We start from the raw sequence: 25,609 nt of genomic DNA on the forward strand, positions 1-25,609 counted from the left end.
ATCCGTTACACGCCTTCTTCCACCACAGAGTCTTCCACGACTCTGTCAGCCGCGTACAATTCGTCGTACACCGCTCCGGAGACCCACACGCTCTCAGGTGCTCCTGTGACACATTCCTTTCGTCGTACAGGTCGCAACTCGTACCCAAGAACGTAGCATCCGGCCTTGTTTCGACGTCGTCTTCTTCGGACCTCCACCATTTCGCCATACGTGACTCGCAATGCTTCGTCACGGCCCATCGTCCTTGCTTTGCGTTTGTCCACTCTTCCTCCCGCTGCTGTTTGCACAGGCGCCTACGCTGATCCAGCAGTCGCGCTTGCTGCCTGGACATCTTCACCTGACTCGCCCGAATTTTTATACTCCAGTTGCGCTGCGATGTCTGCCGCCACACGTTTCAGCAAGTCCACCGGATAATCGTAGGTGATCAGGAAGGACACGTGAGCTATAAATCGCTCGGGTGCCCTTCTGATCCTCCCGTTCGACCAAGAAATCTCAAACCCTGCGGGCTCAATAAGCTTCATCGGCCCCATCCATTGGTGAACAAATTTACTTGCTTGTGGGTCTCGAGGCGGTCGGTACATCCACACCCGGTCGCCTGGATTAAATTCACGCCGTTTCTTCACTTTTTGGTTGTAGTAGGAGGCCTGGCGGCGCTGCTCACGCTCCCGCGCACTCTCCGCTGCCTCGTAACGCTTGCGCATCGCCATAACTAACTGCTTATGATAGACAGACAGCCCCCCCACCTCCGTGACGCCGTTCACACTACAACAACTCGTTTGGACCCCTTAACCGCCTGCCCATCATTAACGTATTTGGTGAAAGCGCCACCGTCGAATGCCTGCCGGAATTGTAGGCGTAGACTGCGAAGGGCACCCACGTAGCCCAGTCATTTTGGGCGTCCGCTTGCATGTACGTGGCCACACAATGCTTCCATGTACGATGGAAGCGCTCCACCAAGCCAATCATCTGAGGCCTATACGGCACCGGATTGATCTGGTCTGCTTGCAGCATTGCAACCAACCTCTCGATCGCAATCCCTGTCAACCCCGGCGCACCATCCGTCAATAATTCCCGAAATACACCAAACTTAAGCACAATCTCCTCCATTAGAAACCTGGCCACATTCTCCGCCGTGTGCCGCTCGACCACTTTTGCCACCGCATAACGGGTCACGTACTCGACAGCCGCGATAACGTATCTCTTCCCACCGTCGCCACCGGCAAGGGGCCAGCCACATCTAAAGCCCACCTATCTCCGACTGCACCTCCTCTAATACTCCGCAAGGGTGGCACCACATCACGCGGTTTAGCCTTTCGACTGCCACACTCCTGGCAGCCACGCACCCAACGCTTCACCTCCCGCTGTAAATCCGGCCATCAATAGTGCGCGGATATCCTCTCGTACGTGTGCGGCGCCCGTAAATGGCGGGCCCATACTGAATCGTGATGCACTTTGAACGCCACCGACCACAGCTCAGGTGGAAGCACCACTCGTCGCCCTTGCGACGTCTCAACCGTCTTTAAGTTATGCCGCACCTCTACCGCCATCTTTCTGTACGAGCGTGCCTTAACCATGCGCTGCACCAGTCCACTCCGCAGCTGCGCCGTAATCACCGCGTCATCTGTCAGCTGTAGCGTCGGCGGTTGTCGCTGCTGCTCGTGCGGATCGAGCACGTCATCGTCTACTGGGTTCGCGTCACGTTCTCCGGTCGCTGGCTGTCCTGCAGGCCTTCTCCACCTCGTATCGGGTAGCTCCACTCCTCTCCGCCCATCGCCGATTCCTCGTCCGGCACAAGCTGTCTGGCCACCAGCACGTTGCGTTGTCGGCCGCCGCCCTCAGACCGCGACGTACCTCCAGTTTCTCTTCGCCGAGCCGTTACTACCGTCGGTTTGGCCGTCTGGCTACCATCGCCCCACTCACTTTCGGCTACTACTGTCATCGCCGGTGGCCTCTGTATCGTAGTTTCCGACTTCTTCTTCTGCTCATCGCGACGCCGATCGGCACCTCGGGGCATTGTATGTCCCAGCGCGTCTTGCTCCAGTGGCTGTTGAAACCGTACTCGGCGCTGCGTTTGCTGCCCGTCTCGCCCGACTGTTTGTGCGCGTTTTGCTGCCTGGGACTGCTGCCCATCGCTTCGCCCATTCATAATGCTCAGAGCCGCTTCCGGCGGCATCGGCGGGTGCGCCGCTTCCAGACGTCGGTTGGGCCGCCCTTTGTGAGTGGCCGCGTAGGCTCTATTTCGCCGCTTCAATACGACAGTCCCGCACCTTTTTTGAGTTGGCGAGATCGAATGAGATAGGGACTCGGCGCGGCTGCCCACGCCTGCCCGATGTTCATCATTCCTTGCGCAACGTTGTCCATTGGGTCGTCAATCTTCGTGGCTTTATCTACCGCCCTCTCCAGCGTCTTCGGTTTCGGTTCCTGTTGCACCAGCTTCTTCATGGTCTTATCAAGACACCTGTAGAACTGAGCCAACAGAACACGCTCGCTCACCCGGTTCTTACCCACCAGCTCACGAAGTACTGCCGCGTAATCAGCATATGTCTCACCTGGCATCATGCGCCTACCGTTGACGCGCCATTCCGCCGCCGATTTGTCGAGCCGTTCCCCATAACGGCGCAGCAATGCCTTCTTCAGGTACGTCCACAATCGCTTCTTGTCAGAAAGTCTACGATCCATGTAAACCCATAAACGCGCCGCGGTTCTCCATCAGTTTGTTGCCGAGGATAAATTAGAGTGATCTATCCGTCCATCGACCGCGTCCAGACTCCTTCGCACCCTTTAGCGCCAAATCCACCCGGTCGATCCAGGTGGACTCCGACACCCTCGGGGACGGTGTGTACGTGGGGAGCTCTAAGTCCTTCACGCTCTTCCTTCGTGGTTCTTCTCGTGCGTCGTACCGCTCCCGTCGTTCGCGTCGCCCTCGCCGTCCATAACGCTCATAATCTCGATACCGCCGGTGTGGCCGCCCTAACCGCTTCGTTCCTTCGCTCGAGTCAGAATAGCTCTCGGAGTCGGCCTCGTCACTACTGCAGTCGTCACTGGGCTTGCTCTCGCTGCTCGAACTGCTAGGATCGTCGCCTGACCCGTCTTCCGGATCTCCCTCACTATCGGCGCGGTGAGGTGACCTGGATGACCTTCCGCGCACCGACCGACGCATCGACACTAGCCGTCGCTGCTCGTTAGCGTCTCCTGAGTCGTTGCCCCTACTTGAACGTTGTCCGGGACGTCTCAAGCGACCAGAGCTGCGCCGGTGCCTTGGAGCATCCCGACTCCTCTGACGTTCCGACCGCCGCTCCTCGTGTCCGACGTCCACCGGAGTCGGCTGCAACCCCCTAGCCACTATCTCCCGCAACTCGCCGATGGTCTCGGCCATCGTAACTACCGCCGATTGGCTCGCCGCTTCGCCACCCGTCGGAGTATCTTCGTCACCATCTGCGACAAGTTCAGAGTCGTCACGAGTCTGTCGGGTCCTGCTGCTCTCCTCCGTCGACTCTACCAGCGTTACCGTGCGTCCCGCCACCGATTCTTCTCGTGTAACCTCTTCCTGCTGCTCCGCACGGTCGCCCTTGCCCTCCGCGTTCTCACTGAAGGTTTCTCGCGACTTCTTCTCCTCATAAACCAGTATCTGGCTCTTCGCGTAGCGTGGTGAGATCCTGGTCTTTACCCTGGACCCCTTAGTCGTTGCTGTCTTCGTGGCCGCCATCTCGTCTCGCAATGCTTGTCGTTTGCTTACTTTAGGTCCCTGTATGACCACCATGTAACGGGCCAATTATCTTGTCCGGCCGTGGGGCAGGTCGTACGGCTCCCACAAATACTGCGCTGGGGGGTTCGCCCTGGTTAGTCGCCGCCCGTACGGAACTTCCTCACTCAACTGGCCGACAGAACCCACTCGGTTCTGCGCCGGAACGTCCACTGAGAAGTGTCCGTAAATATTTATATTTACGCAACACAACCCTTGCTGCACTACTCGCTCCTGGTCAACCCTCGTGTACTATTCCAAGCACCAGCCTTTCACGCCGCTGCGCTACTTCGTCGCCCGTGTGTTCCCCGCACCGAACGCCACCCGACTCTTCACACAGGCCTCAGGTGCCCTTCAACCCCTTGTTTCGCCCTCCTGTCGTCGGCGCTGCCCGCGCGGTCGTCACGTGCTCCGCTGGCTGTAGTTCGCTCGCTAGCTGGTCGGCCTCCGCCCCCTCCCTGCTCGCTCGCTCTTCCGTTTCGGTGACTCGGACGGCCTTCGTCTGCCGGTCCTCGTTTCCTCATCCGTCTCCCAAGTGCGTCTTCCGCCACACACGTGTCAGGTCCTGTGCTAATGCCGCAGATCCAAAAGTGAGCTGCCCGGTTCTTCGCCCCACACTGCTCCCCTCCTTTGTTCATTGCAGTGCGGCTGCTGCGCGGTACTTCAACATAGCCCACCCCACTATTCCTCATCATCCATTTCAGCTTTCATGAGCCTGGCCACCTAGCCAGCACACTCACGTCGGCCTCTTCCGTCCTTCGTTTCGGCTCCCATGAGCCTGACCACTAGCCAGCACACTCATTTCGGCCTCTTTCGTCCTTCCCACTGGCGTCGTATCCCACTCGTGCTGCCAATCACCTCTTTGACTACTGCACTCACGGTGTGCGAGGCACCCATCGTTCCCGGCTGGCTTCACGACCATGGCCGCCAGCCGGTACGCTCACACATCGTCCACCTCCCTCTCATCATCCATGCAAAACCCGTCGTTCGCATTCCACGTGTACTGCCACACATCACCTAACTTTGCAGCCATGTGGTCCACTCGACTGCTCGATCCGTTACAATAATACGATTCCAAACGATGAAGTCGTAAGACGGTTGACTTAACTTGGCGATTTTGCACCGTAGAGAAGCCCAACGCTAGCTGATGCCAGATGAGGAACGAAAGGTGGTAAGTTGGCCTTCTATTTTGTTAATCTTTTTTTTTGTATAGAAGCCTGATATTTATGGAGACGATCAATCAATGTGATTGTCTTTCTGATCTGTTCTGCAGTAGAGATGAGGAACGAAAGGGCACAACTCCCGCATGGGTTTGTGTGAAGGGCGTGAAAGCTAATGGCACGTAAATGAAAGCGTCGGAGAGCTAGGACGTCTAGCATAGCGTTCAAGTTTTTTTTTATTAGGTATCATGTATTCAAATGTGCGCTTTCATGAGGTATAACACGAATGTACCGTAAAACGGCGCCTTAAGCAGACTCTGGAATGGAAATACCGCGCACTCAAAGAAGTGCAATACCAGGGGTCAGCAGCTCACTCCGTCGTTTTGTTTCATCCTTTTCGGGAAATAGCTCATTCCAAATGGCCTCACACGTATTTTTTCTTCTGTTGCGAATCAAATAGCAGAACTGACGGAATTTAGTTTTAGATCAGAGCTGGCGCCGCACTAGTGGTTTCCTTCCATATGAAGTGATAGAAAGCTTAGTCATTACCTTCTTAAAAATGGCTGCGTCTTGTAAATGGTGGTTTTTTGTTTCCAAGCATTGCGAACCCATAATTTTTGGCGAAGTTACTCCACCTCTTCCTGAATGCTCGTCATTGCGTTCATCAAACAGTCATCATTTAGCCATAAATCTTCTCAAAACAGCAGCAAAGAGCTGTGCGCTATCGCACCAAAGGGAAATTGTCGCGCCATGGCAGCTCAATTTCTGGATCACCGTAGAATACGTATTTTTGTCTAGGTCTATGTATTCGGACAAGTCGTTATGAGCTGTAAGGCGTTTCAGTTGAAAAGCCTGTAGCCGCAGAATATTGACCCATTACGTGGTAATAAATTGTCATTATCTTCAGTTGTTGTTCGGTGAAAGTCCCGACTTTAGAGACCCGAACGTCAATTTTCTGGGATTTATCTTCCTTGGTCGATTGTGGTTTTTGTAGTTCGGTCAGCGATCGACAGCATTTTGGCAGAAAGTTCTGCGCAGCACGAGCATTACCGCGCTAGAAGCCTCTTATGGAGCAACCTACTTCGCAATTGCTTGTTTCCTTTTACTAATAGTCATCACAGGGAAACTTGATAGGAAGTCGGAGGCAGACTCGTAGCTGTAGGAGGTCATCAATACCCTCACAATATCGATCGGTGTAGACACAGGCTTTAATGTTCCATGAACAAGTTGCTTCGTCTCGCTTGTCGATACTTCCATCCTTTGTTATTTTCTCTTTTCATTTTTGCGTTTTTCTGATCGCCGGTCGTATTCTACCTTTTGCGCTTTTCGAAGCGAAGAGCGACGTTCCTTCGATCGATTTAGCTTCACTTGAGTCACAACTCTTGTGATCATCAGGGTTTGCACGCTTTGACGGTAGCACCTTTGCGCTTATCGCAGACACAGCTTTGGCTTTATATTCAGTAGCTTTGCCAACACTTCTCAGATCTTCCGCCATTCAACTTGGATATTCATATGTCCTGGTGTCCGTAACCCACTCTTTCCGTTGTGGTAGTTTCAATCTTCTCACCGGTCACATATTGGATGTTCTGTAGCACCAGATGTGACACTGTCGGCTTTATTCTTAGAATACACCACAACGTCGGAGTAGCTTGTCTTCTTTCCCGTCACACTGTTGGAGGGACCATTCGACAACGTCGGAGTGACTCTTCGAAATAGCCACAATGTCGGAGTGATTTGTAGACGCTAATTAAATCTCCTCAACGTGCTTACTTTCACTTAGCCGCTCTGCGCTTGGAAAATGTGATTTGGGGGAAATTGGTGGGATCTTGCCATCTTTCACGACATCTTCCAAAATTCGAAGCGCTTCCAACATTTCCAGGTAAACCGGAGTTCCGTTGCGGCTCATACTATCCGCAATGCGACAGCCCACCTCGTAATATGTGCGAAACTTGCTGATATCATTCAGCATACGATGTCGTCCAGCGTTTAGAGACGAGTCACGGACCCTGAAATAGCTACATGCAGCTTCGGCAGTGAATGCCTCGTTTTCCTCAGCAGGAACGTTTAGTTTGCTCGTCAGACTTCAGCGAAGGCTGGTGTGCTTCAATGGGATCGGGCTCTATTCGAGATGAGCCGTCAGTAAATTACGTGACGGCATGGTAACAGCTCTGCTTTTGCGAAAGTACAGGAGCACCTTAAAATCTAAAAAAATGATAAATCCAAGTTTACTACGCAGGTTTCGTGACCAAGCCATCATTGTGTACCGTCTCTATATGATAGATGGGCGCAGATCTCACCGACGAGGTCAGCGCTAAAACGTTCTTGTGAAGGTCGCGAATCGTGTAGAAATGTTTTCGATCACTTTCAACACGGTATTCCTTCTCAACCAGTTGGTAGGCATGATGACTGACCTCCCGCGCCATTTGTTGGAGCTCTGCATCAGCCCCATCGTTGAGCATGTATCCGACGTCGGGTATCTTCTTAGCACACTCAGCTTCTACAGTTGACTGCAAATGAGGAGAGAGTATCCACACACTCGTCCGTCGGTTTGAGCACATCGTTTAGATGATCTAAGCCGCTTCCAACCTATTTTATACAGCAAACACATTGTAAAATACTTACATAAGCTCAAATACCATCATTACACAACAATCTTACCGATTATTCGTTGTGTTGCCTAAGTACGGTACGTCTAAACGACCAAACGCGCTCCACACGTTTCGACACTGATGCCACTTCACGTCGAAATACTTCAAGAAGAGATGTTAGGAATCAGGTACCTCTTGCTTCTGTGTAATATGTTTGACCTCCGCAATGTAGTGCATTTACGTTCGACCAGTATCATACTCTACCTCTGTATGCCCGCTCAACATCACGTGAACAGCATCCTCCACTTTTCACGATCGAAAACGCCATACTCATTTTTTTACATTTCAGTACGAAGGTACTTAACAACGTGGAAAACGCAAAGTAGGATCGTCACCCGAGGAAATGCCTCCTGAAGTAGAGAGATTTCGCCAAAATCGCTGTCAACAACGATCACGCGGATTTGATCCCACTTTGGTTAAATGACTTGAAAGAGGTAATAGCTTCAGTCATACACTCGGATCTCTCATTTTACATCAACGAATGCTAAACGTATTGCCCCTGCAAACAAAAAAAAGCCACAATGAGCCACAAAACCTGATTCGCATAATTGCACGTCACACATAGGAGACACAAAGAGACACAAAATGATCAAAAGTTCAATCACCTATTCACAGGGTTGCAAATAAGGGGTTTTGGCTCATGGAAGAATGGAATAATGGGGCAACCCACCCACCCCAGCTGCCAAAAAATGAAATATAGAGGTTAAACGTCTAAACAGGGAAATCGAGAAAACCATCTCTGGACATTTGGCTGAAATATGCTATTTTACTTACATTGCCAAACACGTCATGTATTATGGAGCTGAATAACTTATATCGAGCATCATTGGTGTTGTTATTGGAATCCACCATCATCACCTCTGAAAAAGCCTAGAAGAACCTGCGCATTTGGTGCGTTTGGAAAGTGATCGTCTGCGCCAACTTCACGTAAGATGTAGTAGTGTTGTCTTTATGAGAGCAGAATTTTCTAAAACAGCAGTCCAATCTGGATTCCACGGTAGTAGCCCCACGCCGCGCGTCCTTTAGGTTGGTATCCATGTTGTGTACGCTGCGTAACATCACTTATTTCCTTTCAACCATTTGCAATGCAAACGAGTTGGTATATTACTAATGAAAAAGGGATGAGTTGGTCACATTCGTATCCGTCTTATTTCTCAAGTACTCCATGATCAATGTCTTCTTCGCGCCAGCTGCATGCAGCTCTTTCACGAAATCCAAAACCTCGACATCTTTCATATGGCAGTTTGATGGGTGGTTGGCGTACGTGAGCTCGCGCAGTGGGTGGTTGTGAGGGGCGACTTGTGAGCAATCTTCACATGGAATCCCAAATCGCCAGGCATGACCACTGTCACGAATATCTGCTCCCCACACTTGATTGATTTCATGAAATAGCTCTTTCTCTCTCTCTCTCTCTCTCTCTCTCTCTCTCTCTCTCTCTCTCTCTCTAACTCTCTCTTTCTCTCTCTCTCTCTCGCCCTTGGACCAGCTTGCCCGCGACCACCCGTGTGTACAAATTAGCCACGTGTAATACTTGTCGAAAGAAGACGGAATGAAGGTAGTAGCCGTTGCGTTGCCGCGCACTATGAGGTCCGCATTCCTTGCCTCAGCGCTGGTAGACGTACGATATGGTACGTATCGTCCTGATACACAGCCAAGTAGTCGAAGAGCGCGTCCCAATTGACAAAATGGCGCTTCTTCATAGGCTGCGCAAAGTAGATCCTTGGAGTGGATGAGGGAACGTGGTCCTCGGGTGAGTGCGCCTCAGCCGCTAAGGGGGCACGAGCTGGGGGTGTCTGCACCTGCCTCGACGCGTCTTCGGCGTCGGAGTCGGGGGCAGAGGACGCAGTGCTCTCCATGCTTGCGGTTATGGAGATATTGTGCGGCGATTTCAAAATGAAAGGCTCGGAACCATTGATCGATGGGATATGGATGTAAGGGGGGAGGGGTGGTTTCTAAATCTGTCCTCAGCTCGATTTTCGTGTTTTTTTTTATTTTCGCAGCCGTAATCTAATTCTATTTTTACCGGCAATACCAGTGTGCTTTTATCCACTTCCCAAAAAAAGGCATTTACGGCTGCAAGATCGCGTATTTGTCAAATCTACAGTAATCCTTACTCCATCTAACAGTATTTTAAAATCAGAATTAGCTTCACTGACATCCTCGTAATATTCATCAGAAGTATCTTTGTAGCACTTTTGAGTGTCGGCATCCCGACCGTCGCGGTAGCCCGTCTAAACGGCAGCCTGCGAAAGGGATTAGATAAGCTTATAGACATCGTTTTCCAAAGCTGGAAAGTGAAATCGGCATGGGAGATGACACACTACTTAGTGGCGTGCTGGTAAGGAAATGCAGAGCAATGTAGAGACATGGAATAGCAGCTGTCAAAATATGTAGAACACATTAGCAAAACCGATTTCCCGATTACCATACTTATAAGTATTAATAGGGGTACGTGCAAAGACTGTTTGCATTAACTTTGACACAAACAAACTTATTCAGGTCCTTCCTGTTATAAGGAAATGCTGGGGAGCCTTAGCCTCAGCTCAAAGCTTCTTTCCACGTTTGTCGCTGCGTATAGTTGTCTTGTCAGTAAACTAGGTGGCTGTCAGGGATCGAGTGGTTTTACTTGAAACCAAATATAACAATATTGGCCCACTAAAATAATTGATTATTGGACCTAGTAGCTGTCCCCTGGATCAACTTTCATCTGCACTACTCGTGTATCTAACAAAACAATAAAAGCTAATTGATTGAATAAAGGGTCTTAGCTCTCTTCTCTGCAGAGATCACCAAGCGAGCACGAAGCTCCTACACGGACTCTTTTAGTTGAATTTTATGGCAAAGTGATCTCGACGCAATGGTCGACAGCGAACAAGGAAAGACCGCCCCCTCGGGACGCTCCAAGACGCATTAGGAGAGCGAAGTGACGCCAAACTGGTCGGATGCAGCCGCAGCGTGGTCAGCGTCCAGACCCAAGATCGTGATGTCCAAGTTCAAGCCCGTCCTGCTCAAGCTTCAGTCAAAGTTATTGACTTGTCTTAAGAGGGCGCTATTGATTTAACGAGCGATTTGGATCAGGATTAGATTGACAACATTCAGAAAATACGAGTCAAAGCTGAAGTGACATTGAACTTCGTAACAGCCAATATATTTCAATTAGTTCTAGATTTTTTTTTGCTAACTTTTGCGAAAGCACTGAGCAGCATCTTCTTTCCCGGTGGCCTCTACAGGTCCACTACGTGATCTGGATAAAATAGTCCACATCAATCCCAACCACATCACTTTTATAACGTCTCTCGCTACAGCATCGTCCGTGAGCCCACGTCCGCCATAGATAAAAGCGTACGTCATTGCCGCGACCATGATACCGCAGCTGTATCCATCTGGTTGGGCGGACGACATCAACCATTCAATGTTCCCATGTGTCGGAAACGGGTGTTCTACTTGGCGTGTCCCTTCTAACTAAGAATGCCATTCTCGTAAATATGGCAGCATCTTAATCGTCTATATATTCTCCATATCTGATCTGTAAGATGCGGTACGTAGCGGGTCGTACATGTGCACCGTCATCGCACCTTGTCTGTGCACCACCACCACAATGAGCGTCCAATGGCATCCCTCGATGTTGACGGGTAGAACGATGAATTTCATCGAGAAGAGCTTTGATCGCGGTGGAGACGGAAACTTCTTGCTGCCGAACACAATCGACGACACTGCACTAACGCCTATCTGGTTGCAAGTCATGACGTTCAGAGCGTAGATCAACACGGCATCGCTCCGCCACGCACGATCCGCAACACATCCTACCATTTCCTTAAAGTAGATTCCCATTATATAGTTTTTGTGGTAGAATTTAGTGCGCAGACACACAGTATCAAACACTGCATTGACCTCAGAGGCTAGATGCGCTAGCCTCTGCTTTGCTTCAGCTTCTGGTTTACTCTACGAATCCGTCTTGTCAGCAAAAAACAAACTCAACGGGGCGTCCTGTGACCTCCCCCAGTCCTTTTTTAACAAATGCAGGTCTCTTTCCCACAATGTGCAGCTTTTCTTGATTCCGTAGAAAATTTTCATTATGTGTACGCAGTCACTGCAACAACAAAAGGATACGACAGTTAGTAACTGATATAATAAAGTTGCTTATATATTAATAGTGTCGCTAATGCAACCTTAATGCCCATCTAGCAGCGCTAACTCCCGACGTTACCGTGAGAATGGTTTCAGCAGTGGCGTCACTCAGACCGCGAGCGTCTTATCGTCTGCAGAGCTGGGCATTGAAGTTAGATCGACCACCTCCTGCATCTGGTTAGATCCACCGCCTCCCCCGTCTCTCCTCGGTCCTCGTTTTGACAAATCGCGTAGTTATTCAGCTTGCAATGAGGCTATCAAGTCTTCCGGAATCACGTAGCTATAGCAATACGATGGTGCAGCCAGCTAGATCACCTCTCTGATGCGGCACACGTAGCCACGTAATGTATGCTCATTAAAATTCACGGATACTTCTCCAATATATTAGAAACAGTATCAGAAACAGCGCTTAACCCCGCTGGTGTTGACACGAGATTGCGTGGCCAAGGCAACAATATCGACCAGGTGCGTGGAAACGCTGGACGTCAAGTCAAGGGTAGTGCTTGCTGTATCATGACGTTGCTTTGTGATAACGGTGCGCTTGTTTAACATTGTTATTGCTAGCGTTGCTTGTGTCAGTTGGTACCAGACGAGAGAGCAGCCCATCAAACGCCAGTCCCGCTTCGAAGTCGTCGAAAAAGCTCCGTATGTACTGAAGTCGACAGAAGCACTTCATCATCTTGCAAGGATGAGGAGAAGAGTGAGACCTGCATTACAAATAACATGAGGGAGGAGAGTAGCATCGTGGAACCACCCCCGCACCTCTAGCTTGTTGAGCCAAAGCAACCACGTGTGCGCAGCAGCAACACGAAGAAGGAGCGCACAAAGATGATTGCCGCTCACACCAATGTGGAAAACTTCGTCGGACCAGCTTCACGGAGAGGCTACGCAAGCTGAAAGTCAGCGTTAGTGTTTAAGCAACGCTAGCATTAAGTACGATACGAACTCGGGTCGTTACGGGCGACCTTCATCGACGTGACGCGCAGCGGACACAAGTTGGTCCAAGCATGCGCCGGGTGCGTTTCTGGTGACAGTGGTGTCGCTTCCCGTACCAGCAGCGAGAACACGCCCTCCACGTCCCTTGCTAACACCCACATCACCTTTCGGAGACGTATCTACAGCGTAACAATGAAAATGGTTAGATGAAGAAAGGAATGTGGATACGCACGCAATACACGAACGTTGTCACCCGCGTCTACTGCGGCTTTACTCTTGATAACCGGCTCCGCACGAGCGCTAGCGGCATTGGAACTGTCGCTTGAGTGGCACTCACTGTCGTGGGCTGATATTCATCCAGTGTTTGCATATAACCGTTTATCAAACCATTGCACAGCACTTGTCTGCTCGGACTGGACTGGACGATCCTTCCCGTATCCGCTGGCTGGTTCTCTCCGTCGTTGTCGCGCATGTTGCTCCGCCGCGTGTCGCGCCCGCGCTTTCTTCCCGCTGTCGAAAATGAGCGGCTCGCAGATCTCGTACTTAAAGATATTAAACTTTAATTTAAACCGATACTTTACCGATTTTTTTCTCTTGGATGATGTTTGTTGTCGTTTTCGTCTGTGAATTTCACAATAAGCCATACAGTACTGCACCTCGTTTTCGCGCCCTTGGACTTTTGATAAACTTTCGGATGTAATGGCTCTGAATCTAAATTAACAATGATTTGTATGCTAAAGTCTGATTTATTTGCAAATCGTATATGGTTCACCCCCGCGAAAACGGGGTGCAGTAGTGTACGACGTTAATTCGGCTTAAAGCGACGTTATGAACATAAATGTTATTCGTCTTAGCGTTGCATGAACCACTTCGCAATATCCACGAGTCAAATTGGACTGCACGATCCCCAAAATACCAAATCTGCACCGTTTTTAGCACCTCTGAACAGTCACTCTCCATAATTTTATCGACTACCATATGTATTGTCCAAAGGTCTGGCAAGTAAGCGTCATAAGCAGGGATTGGTAGTCGTTTCAGAAATATATGATTCTGGAGTACTACTACTATTACTACTATTTACATAGTAGTCATATGAATACCAATAAGCTGGTATTCACTATTGGTAGTAGTATCACTCTCAAAAGTGAGTACTATAGCACTCTTAGAGTACTATTTTCATTAGACCCCTCATCGGGCAAGGCCAGTCCTGATTAGGCAATTTTCGTGTGTGTGGCTCTCGTTGCAGCGGGAAAGATCGCCATTTCTAAAGAGAACAGCCAGTGATTCAAACTACCCACTCCGCAGCTTAGAATGGGATGCTATGTGGAGGGTTGCCAGGAAGGCGACGAGCTTTAAACGGACCTGTGCACTGTGTCTGGTAAGCATATCCATCACCTGTGTGCTATTGGTGTCTATGAAGGCTGTGATTCGGCGTTGAATGAGAGGTATTACAAGCAGCTATGTTTTGCTTGATACGGGTGGGCATTAACTATGACTTGTCTGCAAATTTTGTAGTCAGTCCTGCGTGCATGCTGTACATCCGCCGGTCGACCTACCTCCCGCAGCTTCGATCGCTTGAAAGCAACGTCTCTCGGCGGAGAAGTTAAGCAAAATTTGGGCTGGATCTGACTTCGATTTCGTCCCGTCGACAATTCCCCAAGTCGGTGTTGGTGCTGAGCGCTCTGTAAAGAGACGCAAAGTGACTAGCAGCTCGACTTCTACTGGTAAAACCAAGCCTGTTTCTTCATCAACGTTGAAGACTGGCACAACGAAGACTCAACCGATGAGGATAAAAAAACCACCACCGGTGCGATTGCTGTAGACAGAACCAGCTTCCCCTGTGTCAGACCTTGGTGTATCGCTTTCTGTCAAACATTCCAGAAGGACAGGAACTACCGACGATGTGTGGGATCTTATTCACACAGTAGAAGCCCCCTACAGGAAGAGGAACCCGTGGAAGTCGTCGACAACACAGTACCAGAATGTCTGTCTGTTGTGTCTGCAGGCAGTTCAGTCGCGGAATAAAACAAATCGATACAGCTGGGAAGAGGCTTTGCGTAATACGAAACACGCTAGTAACGCGAAGGACCACATAAAGCTGAAGCACGCGAATCATCCCCTGGCAATTTCGGCGGAGCAGACCGCGACTGAGAAGTCAAAGAAGGATGTATTGGCTGCTGAATCAGATACACAAGCTGTCCTCGACCTATCGCGTGATATCTGGTGGCACTACTACCTTTGATGATGCAGAGTTGGAGAAAGTGGGCACGACGTCAAAGCGATTCTTCAGAGCGAGTGAAAAGACCCTGAACGTCTTGATTTCCAAGTTTCTTATCTCGCAGGGGCTGCCATACACCGTGTGTGCTTCCTCGGATTTCAATGTCATGCGCACAGCTACAGGGAACCCCGCCTTTCAAATTTTGGGACGTGATCGACACGATCGTCTTTTTAACGGTCAGTCCCGCTATTTTGCGATCTATTAAGTGTGCTACTATCTGCAGAGATTGAGAAAGCTTGCCGACTCAAGTTCCTCGATCTGATTCATGATATTTGGACAAGTGGCAGCAAGGACAGTATTGTTGGTGCGTCCGTAGCCTTTATTAATAGTCTATGGCGATTCCGGTTCATCGCTGTACTTGCTTGTGTCAAGAACGACGGTCACAACGCTTCGGGGGTTGCTAAAGTCATTGAGAGCGCGTTTAAGGCAAGGTTCAATCTTGATATTCGATGTATGACTCGTTTTACGATGTTAGACACGACTCCTTCGGCGAAGAACGTCGCGGATCACATCGACACAGAGCAGGAAAGCTGCTCTATGCACCTCTTGAACCTCTGTATTGGATATGGAATTGGACTGAAGGACAATATTCAGACAAACACTGTGTTGAATGAGGAGACCAGCTCTTGGGACAAAATAGTAGCTACGGTAACTCCTGGAGGTGCATTGAGTGAAGGAGGCGACGTAATTCGGAAGCTTCGAAATTTAAACAACCACTTCAAATCATCCAAACAGCGAGTTACTCTGAAGAAGATCCAGGAGGCACTTTCCTATCCGGAACTGGAGCCGATGACTGACCAAGACGTGCGAGTCGCGTATACGCGCAAACTGATTCGCTGATCAGTGGTCAACTATTTCGCATTCGACGCATATTTTCAGTCCACAAAAAATAGCTCTAGCGTCTGAGCTGCGCTTACGGCTAAGGACTGGATGCTAGCTGTCGAAATGGAGGCGGCCACGAACTTTGTATTTAACCTTGCGTTGGTAGAGACGCAGAGTGAGAATCTGGTGTCCTCAAACATGGTCGTATTCAGGCGACTCGCGGAGAACAAGTTGAAGTCCTTTAAGTTTGAAACCTTGGCCATCGAAGCACCCAGGGCCAAAGATGCAAACGAGGCAAGTCATCGCCATGTTGTGAGAACTCGTGATCAGTTTTCGGAGGCTGGTAGGACGTGTTTGTGAAGAACTTTGCTGAAATTGCAGGCCCGTTTTCCCAAGATATCCACAGAGTCGATGGCGTGTGTTCTGCTTGATCATAGAACAAAGTCTAGTGCTAAGAAGATTGCTGCCGTGGGTAACATTTCACGCAAGGAAGAGAAGGTCATTTACAAGAATGGTGTTGAATTCCTACGTGCAGAACACCGAAAGGTTTTCGCTCAGATGAACAAAACAGGGGAAAATATCGCTGTCACAGCAATCGCTGTCCCAAAGTAGCATCTTGAGCCAAGATTCATCACCTTCTTCCTCGCCTGCGTCAACGGGTTGGGAAGACGCGGACGAGCTGCTACTACGGGCACCTATTCGAGCCACCAAGACGAGAGATATGGTCAAGGAGACCAAGATCAATGCCAGAGCGGATGCTGTCGTGCGAAAATGGCTGGATTTAGAGCCGGAATGGCTGGAGATCGTCCAGCGCCAGAATCCCGATCTCAAGTTCGAAGAATTGTCGAAGGGCAGCTCGATTGACGCGCAAGACGTATGCATTACTCTCTACTGGGTTTGTATAAGCACATTGACGTGCTGAAGTGGTTCCGCGATGAGGGGTGAAGTTCAGTTTTCCTCTATTGCTCTGTTAGCGCGCATCCACCTCGGTAAAATTTCTTCGTCGGCGTTTCAAGAGAGAGTTTTTTCAACACGAGGCATAATAATGGGTCCACTCAGGACGAGGACAGACAGCCGACGCGCCGAAAGACAGCTTCTACTTCGGCACAGCAGGAACGAGATCTTGAAGATGAAGCAGGACTCACGCAAGACGACGGAGGCGTAAATAGTAGTTTCGATAGTATACTAATATCACTACTACTACTACCGGCTCGAAAAAGCGCTACTAGTTTCTACCTCCGGTGGCCCGGTAGTACCGGTACTACTACTACCGGTTTTTTCTGGGTACTATTGTGGTTTCTACTCAAAATTTCCGTGCGCGGTTCTTCGAATCAACCAACAAGCAATCGCGCAACCTACGTAATAGCATTTTTCATGCATCTCAATAAGTATAATATGGCGACCTGCCCCGATCGGCAATATGATTGAGGGCGTTGAAGATCGCAGCTTCGCTACAGGACCAAGCTCGAGTGTCGGGTACGACGCCTTATCAGAGTATAGGCTTTCTCCGCCCCGAAACGAGCCTATTTCGCGAACTGCAGTATCCTCGACTTCGCCCTTAACGGTTCGTGTTTCACCGTACCCTCTGCGTGAGAGAACTCCTCCGCAAGCGCTCCAAGCTTCAGATATCTTTCGAGGCCAGCGGGCTCGTGTATCATTATATGCTTCGACCGGAAACGGCGACCAGCATCGATTGCAGTTGGTAGTCCAAGGGATTGTCAAGACTACAGTCGGTCAACGCGATTCGTCCGGCAAGCAGCTGGACATTTTTGCTGCTAATGGTGCTTCTTTTAGTGAGATCATGCACAAGTTATGGGAGAAGTTTAGCTGCCACGTCAAAGGACAAGCTAAAAACATCGATGATGTTTGGTCAGTTGAGCGCCCTGACGAAACATCATGGAGCAGTGTAATGCAGTTCAAAGCTAACAGCCGTATCGTTCCATCAGCTAAGACACCAGAGCTCTGGAACCGGTGGACCATATCCCAACGTGGGAACACTGTAACATTGATGATATATGAATACGGGCTGGGGATCCCCAACGCGCGAGTTCTGGACGAGTTTATGCAGGCATGCATTCGCCCGCAGCACACCGATCGTTCTGGTGCTGCAGCAGAGATATCTGTTCGTGAGATAGTGGGGCGATTGCAAGAAATTTGGGGAAACACATACCAAGCAAGTGCGCCAGTATGGAGAATGTGGGCCAACGAAATAATGCGTAACTTGGACCGCTCTACCTGGGATGCTGCTTTGCTGGACAACCCACCTTCTAGACTGGAACGTTATCTAAGTCCTTCCGACGGGCAAGTCCACGAGCACCTGATGAATCTGACTAGGTCGATACGTGTGGCACTAGACACGATCGAAGCTGCTCTAGCTGATAGCGCAGATCTCCGAAAGGGATGGGAAGCATACGGGCGCCGCTTAGAAAACCAAAGGCACGCATTGGAAGTGCGTAAGTCCACGATTGAGGGATTTCTAGCTGATATCCCTCTTCCTGATGCTGGTGATGTCCTTGATCCGACCTCTACAATGGAAAATATTGAGGATACTGAGCACCAAGAGTAAGTTCGAAGCTGGAAATTTATTTTTCGCTTAGCATTCAGACATTTCGACCAGCTCTCTTGTCGTAAAATCTAGCGCTTTACTTCCTTCGTTTGCTTGCAATTCGCTGTTCTCAGAAAACTGACACTGTCGTGTTTCCTTTTCCAGTGACCCACTAGGGTCAAAATATCCTTCCCGTTTCCAGCCGCAATGCTCAAATACCTTGGCCATATCGAAGCCAATGAATCGATCGAACGTTTCTACCACAAATGGTAAAAGATCATTGCTGCTTGACTCATTATAGTGTCTCTTAAAAGACTGCTTGATGTATCCGAACATGAATTCGATTGGGTTGAAAAATGGACAGTAAGCAGGCAAAAATATTGGTACGATTCCAATGCTCCGTAGGAAGTGGATGATTTCAGGATCACGATGAATTGAGGCACCGTCCATTATCCAGACAGAGTTTGAGCCAGGATACTGGCGTACATGCCCCCGTTCTGAGTAAGCGAAATCACGACAGTAGTTGAAGAACTGCACGCGATCAAAAGTCCCATCGCAGTTATAGTAATCGAGAATACCGGTAGCACACATAAACGCCAGCGCCGATACTCTTGGTTTACGCTGGAAATCTCCGCGTATTGCTATTGTTTGCCCTCTTAGCGAGTATCCGCGCTTTCTGATCATGCCCCGGTTGTCAAAAGAAACTTCGTCGAGAAAGACAAGGTTACGGTAGAACCAGTTGACATGACTGAGCTCTTCTACAAACCGGAACACATCAAGTTCTTTGATGTGCATAGCCCTCCGTTCGAGAACTTTTCTTGTAAGGCCCCCATCGTGAATAATCTGCCACACAGATGATATAGAAATGCTCAGTTGGTGTGCACGAACAAATGCATCACGGGCCTCATCCAGATAAGCTAAGGGGTGAACTGCGTAGTAATTACACAGCCACTCCCGATGAGCAGTTGTGAATTTTCGAATAGCATTTGCGTCTACCCGCTGGTACGTCCCTGTCCGCTCGTACACATTAATCCAATTTCCGATGGTCTTAACGTTCTTTTGATAAATGTGGGCAAGCTGTGAGCGCGAGTATCCGAGACAGTAAAATCCGTAGAGACAGTGAAAAACTGTATTCGGGTGGACATGCTGCCGAATAACGGCGTCTTCCATTCCGGACGCTAAACGGCAATGGGAATGACAGGCAGGTAGATCTGTAGCATGTAGACGTACTCATTTGTTAGCTAGAGAACGGAAACTCAAGCGACACGGTCAACTTAACCTCTTCGGAAGCGCGGCAATTCAGGGGTGGCAATTTGAAGAATGGTGATCGTGATGCAAATCTGGCTTTTGACCAATCAAAACACTTGGTCGACTTGTCGTCGATTCGGGCAATAGCCCCGAAAATGTAAATTTAGCCTGAAAGCACAATACTAACCCCTGGTCATAAGTGCGCGAATGCTGTGCGCCACATAAGCCAGCCTTGCGAATTATTGTACTGTACATTCGATGTACCGGAACTACTACTACCGGTTTTTCAGGGTACATGTACTGGTCATAAGTGCGCGAAAGTTGTGCGCCACATAAGCGAATTAGATCCTGGTAAATACTTTCGACTGATTATCATGAAGGGACGCGAAGGTTGGATAGCGGATCTTAAAGTGCAGAATTGAAATTGTCGAGTGTGCCGCCATGAGGCTTCAGCTACTCGTGCTAGTTTTGGGCTTCCAGTTTGCGTTGGGTGCAGATGACGATTCTACTTCGGAGAAGGACCTAATCTCGCAGTACATCCACGTGCCGACGTCATGCGAGACGGAGAACTGTGTAGCCGGTGGCTGTCTTTTCGAGAATTGCGCCTCTCCTCTGTCCTGCAAAGGCGGACTCTGCTACTTCCGGTGAGTGCACTAACTGATCTGAATTTGCTCTGGCAGTGTCACATGACGCTTAAAACTTATAGAGGCGCGACTTATTCCTTGTCGCGTAACAGGAAGTGTAAGGAGGCTGCGTGTGAAGGAGGGGCGTGTATTTTTGACAATACTGCAGGCGCCTCGTGTCCTGGAGGCGGCTGTCAGTTTGTCAACGTGCCAGCAACGCTAGCAGACGGATACTGCGACGGCGGAGGCTGCACGTTGGATGGAGACAGCCACCCATCCAGCTTGAGCGGCTCCCTCGCGGAATGAAAGCGAAGCGTTCGGCTATCACTACTACACCAGGGGGTTGGTGCTAATGAAAACGAATATATTACATGGACATGAAGTTATTCCGTTGCTTTCAGTAGTGGATAAGAGGGTGCACGGGCCACACGCGCTCGGACTCGAGCTCGACCGTTTCATGGCTGTCGATAAAGTCTAGATGCTCGTCAATTGTCATGAGCTCTTCTCGCCCAAGTAGCCATAGCACGAGGTCGTTGGACGGGAGGAAAGTCTGGTCAGTATTCGAGAGATTGTTCAGACACTTGCGGATCTCCCCAGGCGGCATCGGCCCGATCTTCTTGACGAATTTGATCAGATTGAGAAAAGTCTCGACGATGCATTGCGGTGCTGTATCCCCTGTCCAGTCAGCAGCGTCACTGCGGCTGAGGACGATCTTCTTAAAGTACAGTCCTTGCAGAATGCGAGCGCCATTGTCGTCGCAGTTGGCCAGGATCTTTAAGGAGTTAGCGTCGATGAAACGTTGTTGCTCAAGTTGCTTGAGAATAATTACAAACTGCTCGGCTGTTGTTTCAAGGAAGATAACGACAGTCGCGTCGTGCAGTAGCACGAGCCCCGTAGCCTCGCATTGGATCTTGCTCAACAGCTTGGCGAAGTATTCCTGTGTCTTGCGTGCATTGTCGATGGACAGATCTACCAGTTTGCCCAGAATGGCGGATCTTGATAGTCGCAGGTCAAACTTGGCGGACGGCTTGACGTCATGCAACGAGCTGCTGCTGCCGTGATGCGACTGATTACCTTGAGCAGTCCAGTCTCCTCCGCTTGAGGCCTCCCCAGCCTCCTGCTGCGTCTCAAGCAGTCGTCGAGGCTGCGGAGGGTTTACGAAGGTCAGTACGTTAGACAGAGAGGGGCCTAGCAGTAACAACTGGTCAAATGGGGATTTTGACGAGGTGACTGCACCATGGAGTGCTGTGTCTGGACTGGGAGAATTTGCTTCCTTCGGTGCGGTAGGTAGACGCAGACGAGACCCGCTACCTGCGAGCAAGTGCGACGAGACTGGACGCCCGGGAGCTCGCGCTGTTGCCTGGCGGTTCACGCGAGGCTTCTCCATCAGGCTCAGTAAGGTCAAGAGAGGAGGCAATCAGATAGAGCGACGCGTCGCTTGGGGGGGGGGGTCGTTTTTTTATTGGTGTGTAGCCAGCACATTGTACATCGTGATCGCGATAAGTGCAGGTATGAGCGAGAAGCTGTAGAGCTCCATTGCCATTGAGCTTCATTGGCATTCGCTGCACTGAGATCTTCGGCATTTTGGATGACGTCAGTGCCTTCAACTCGGTGTTTTACGTCAACGACGCCTCTGCCAACGCGAAATCTGTAAAAGTACAGTACCAGGTTAAATTAAGCTGCAAGCAAATATATATTACCCTCCTTTTACAAATGCCACGCGGGAGGTAGGACTCTCATCCATTTTGTGTTTGCCGGCCAAACCTATAATAGTACATATAATCACAATACCTTTATTCGAATCGCGGGCAGTACGTTCCACGTTGGATTGAACACAACGCCTCACAACCAAAAGCATCGCTCGTGGCAAAAGGAATTTATAGCCGCGCTCTGTCTTAGCTGCTTTCCGAGCTTCATGGCGGTGTTGTCCAAGTCGCACGCCGCGTCTGGCGCCTTGTCCATCACGTCGCTCGTACGTTTCCACTCTGTACTCTCCTGTCTTTACTCTGTAGGCTCTGCAATCCGATTCCTCACTGTGTCCGACGTCATGTGTCCCAATTGCTCAAATTACAGGTGGCATTGGCTGTGGCAATTCGCGAACATGGACAAAAGAAGGCGAACGCAGCCTTCGCGATGGACTCGGAGTTCATGACCAAGAAGCAGGGCAGTCGGCAGAAGGTGGCAGTCAATAGGGAGTTCTATCGTCGCTTCCTGCGTCTCTTCAAGGTCATCGTACCGGGTCCTTTCACAGCCGAAGTGGGGTTCGCTGCTCTTGTGGCGGTTATGCTCGTGGCTCGCACGTCCTTCGACATTGTAGTGCTGCACACCTTCACTGCCGTCGAGAGAGCCATCATCTCTCGCTCGCAGACGGACTTTATGCGTCATCTGCGCCGCTTCGTGGCCATTATGTTGCCCATGAGTTGCGTTAACAGTCTGCTGAAATACGGCCACACGGAGCTCAGTCTCCGTTTCCGAACGAGACTCACCCGCCACCTGTACGAGCAGTACGTGAAAGGGTTTGTCTACTACAAAGTGTCCAACCTGGACAACCGCATCTCCAACGCCGACCAGCTGCTCACAGTGGACGTCGAGCGCTTCAGCAACTCGGTGGCGGATCTGTACTCCAACATGTCCAAGCCCGTGCTGGATATCGCCATCTACGCCGTCAAACTGTCGTCCTCTATCGGCGTGGAAGGGCCCGTGATCATGTTGAGCTACCTGGTGGCCTCGGGCTTCTTCCTCACGTGGCTACGGCAGCCGACGAGTCGCTTCACGATCGCCGAACAGCAGATGGAAGGCAACTTCCGCTTCATGAACTCGCGACTCATCACGCACAGCGAGGAGATCGCCTTCTACAACGGCAACGTGAGGGAGAAGCGCATTTTGGACCAATCGTTCACCCGACTCATCGACTTGGTGCGCAGTTCGCAGCAGTTCCGCTTCTCCATGAGCGTTATCGACAACATTGTGGCCAAGTACCTGGCGACAGTCGTGGGGTACGCTGTGCTGTCGAAGCCTTTCTTGGACCTGTCGAACAAGAGACTGGAGCACACGTCATACGCCGAGCGAATGGAGGATTACTTCCGGTCGGGCAAGATGCTGCTCAAGATGTCGGAGGCCATGGGGCGTCTGGTGCTGTCGGGCCGCGAGCTGACGCGTCTGGCGGGATTTACGGCTCGGGTGACCGAGATGATCGACGTGCTGAGCGACTTGGACCAGGGCAAGTACCACCGCACGATGCTGAAGGCTGAAGAGGAAGATCTCGAAGAGTCCAAGACCCAGTCCACGTCTGCTGACTCGCTGGGTCTGTACCCCAACAAGGGCGAGATCCTGTACCGTGACCACGTGATCCAATTCCAAGATGTGCCACTCGTGACACCGAACGGAGACGTGTTAGTGCCATCGCTCAACATCAAGGTCGAGTCCGGTATGAACGTCGTCGTCGCAGGGCCGAATGGCTGTGGCAAGAGCTCGCTGTTCCGCATTCTTGGCGAACTGTGGCCCATGTTCGGTGGCAAACTGACGAAGCCCGAGCGCAACGGACTGTTCTACATCCCGCAGCGACCATATCTGACATTGGGAACGCTACGAGACCAGATCATCTACCCACACTCGCTCAAGGAGATGCAGGCGTGCGGAAGGACCGACGAAGACTTGATGTTCTACCTGGAGAAGGTGCAACTGGGTCATCTCGTGGACCGTGAAGGCGGCTGGGACGTCATTCACGACTGGGCCGACGTCCTGTCGGGCGGTGAGAAGCAGCGCGTGGCCATGGCGCGTCTGTTCTACCACAAGCCGCAGTTCGCTATCCTGGACGAGTGCACGTCTGCCGTTAGTGTGGACGTCGAAGGCGCAATGTACAGCTACTGCCGCGAACAGAACATCACGCTCTTCACTGTGTCGCACCGCAAGTCGCTTTGGACGTATCACGAATATGTGCTTCGGGTGGGTACTTTGGTATATTTTTATATTTTTTATTGTTTGCATGGATTAATTTATTGTATCAATTGCAGTTTGATGGTCGTGGCCACTACGAGTTCAAGAAAATAGACGACGTCGACGAAGCATTCGGCTCTTAACCTCAGGTGGCGGGTCTACAGAGTACCGCGTAGCTGTCCTTAATTCCAGATAAAATCTTTGAACACGTATCTCTATTTTGTCAAAAGTAACTCTATGGGTTTGTCCTATCTCTATTCTCTATTGACCTAAAGACATGTTCTTGTCGTACCCCAACAGGAACAACGCACGCGCCAGTTTGCGCTCTTCGTCGCCGCCCAAACTGTTTCTCCAGCTCTCCATCTCACTCAACGTGGCGTCCACTTCAGCGGCGTCTTGCGCCTTGAACAGGCGAGCGAAGAAGACTTTGGCCTGACTCCCCACTGCAGCATCATGCACACGGTCCAGCAGGTCTCGCAGCCAGCCCCAGTTGTCGTCGTTGAGCGCCGTATCTGCTACACCCAAGAACTCCAACTTCTCTTGACGCTCGTCGTCACTGCCACAAGAACTTGGTGGGGATTGCGTCTGTATTGACGCTTCCTCATGCCTCACGATGGTGTTCAACACGTCAGGACTGAGAGAAGGCGCCATGTAGGTGAGGAAGAGCTCTGTGCACTCGCTGGACAATGCGGCAGTGAGGAACGATACTTGGCCTGCTACAAGTGTGGCAAGTTGTTATCTTAGCTCTAGTCCGTTACTTGTGCCTCTTCGAGACCAAAGCACTGGCTCTGACGCGCTGAATCTGAAAAGTAAGCGCTAAGTGAATAAAAACGCTTAGAAAGTAGCACTAATTCCGAATAGTTGAAACAGGGGCTGGTAGTATCATCAAAAGTAGTAAACTTGGATAGTACTACTGCCACTTTTTTTTGGTAGGACTAATATTAATACCGAGGTGTACGGTATTCACTTTGGGTATTAGCATTACTCTCTCCACGCAGTTGGATATTAACCTTAGAGTACTACTTCCAGGTACCCTGATCGAGCAAGGCCAGCCCTCATTTGGCATTTTGAAATCGTGTGGCTTCCCTCCACCACTCGCAATTTGTTTCACCGGCATACCTGAACTCAAACTATCGGACAACGGAAAATGGGGTGCGTGGTAGCGGGCTGCCAGGAAGGCGACGAGCTAAGGACGGAGCCGTGTACTGTGTGCAGAAAACTAATCCATCACATGTGCGCTATTGGTGTTTATGAAGGGGCTGACTCCGCGCTGAATGAGAGGTAGTTGTGCCTTTTTTATTGTCACGGCACGCTAATGAGCACGTATTTACTTCCAATACAGGTTCTGTAGTAAATCCTGCGTGCAAGTCGTGCATACAATCGTGGGTGGATCCAGCTCAAATCCAGATGTACGCTGAAAGGGTGGATCCAGCCCAGATTCAGGTGTACGTCGGAAGGCTCTGACATAGCTCCTCAATCAACAAGAGAATGTTAAGAGAAGACATATTTGCAAAGTAACGAAGAGTGGATTAGGATAGCTTAT

The 25,609-nt window shown here is 50.3% G+C and overlaps 4 protein-coding genes across 4 annotated transcripts; 2 read left to right on the forward strand and 2 right to left on the reverse strand.

Moving 5' to 3' along the window:
* Window positions 1-19,948: 19,948 nt before the first annotated feature.
* On the forward strand, window positions 19,949-20,506 carry PITG_20053 (uncharacterized protein; the record flags this gene model as incomplete). The annotated part of the gene is made up of 2 exons (XM_002895778.1): window positions 19,949-20,151; window positions 20,214-20,506. 2 exons carry the CDS (start codon window positions 19,949-19,951, stop codon window positions 20,434-20,436), a joined length of 426 nt encoding a protein of 141 aa, XP_002895824.1.
* A 21-nt stretch (window positions 20,507-20,527) lies between these two features.
* PITG_20054 (uncharacterized protein) lies at window positions 20,528-21,517 on the reverse strand (the record flags this gene model as incomplete). Its single annotated transcript, XM_002895779.1, has 2 exons — window positions 20,528-21,360; window positions 21,469-21,517. 2 exons carry the CDS (start codon window positions 21,515-21,517, stop codon window positions 20,528-20,530), a joined length of 882 nt encoding a protein of 293 aa, XP_002895825.1.
* Window positions 21,518-22,045: 528 nt separating this feature from the next.
* Window positions 22,046-24,209, forward strand: PITG_20055 (ATP-binding Cassette (ABC) Superfamily; the record flags this gene model as incomplete). Its single annotated transcript, XM_002895780.1, has 3 exons — window positions 22,046-22,102; window positions 22,204-24,075; window positions 24,144-24,209. The coding sequence occupies 3 exons, from the start codon at window positions 22,046-22,048 to the stop codon at window positions 24,207-24,209; spliced, it is 1,995 nt and encodes a 664-aa protein (XP_002895826.1).
* Window positions 24,210-24,327: 118 nt separating this feature from the next.
* PITG_20056 (uncharacterized protein) lies at window positions 24,328-24,717 on the reverse strand (the record flags this gene model as incomplete). The annotated part of the gene is made up of 2 exons (XM_002895781.1): window positions 24,328-24,651; window positions 24,694-24,717. 2 exons carry the CDS (start codon window positions 24,715-24,717, stop codon window positions 24,328-24,330), a joined length of 348 nt encoding a protein of 115 aa, XP_002895827.1.
* Between the last annotated feature and the right edge of the window lie 892 nt (window positions 24,718-25,609).

The sequence above is a fragment of the Phytophthora infestans genome, genomic scaffold (genome assembly GCF_000142945.1).
Source record: "Phytophthora infestans T30-4 supercont1.132 genomic scaffold, whole genome shotgun sequence".
Lineage (NCBI taxonomy): Eukaryota > Oomycota > Peronosporomycetes > Peronosporales > Peronosporaceae > Phytophthora > Phytophthora infestans.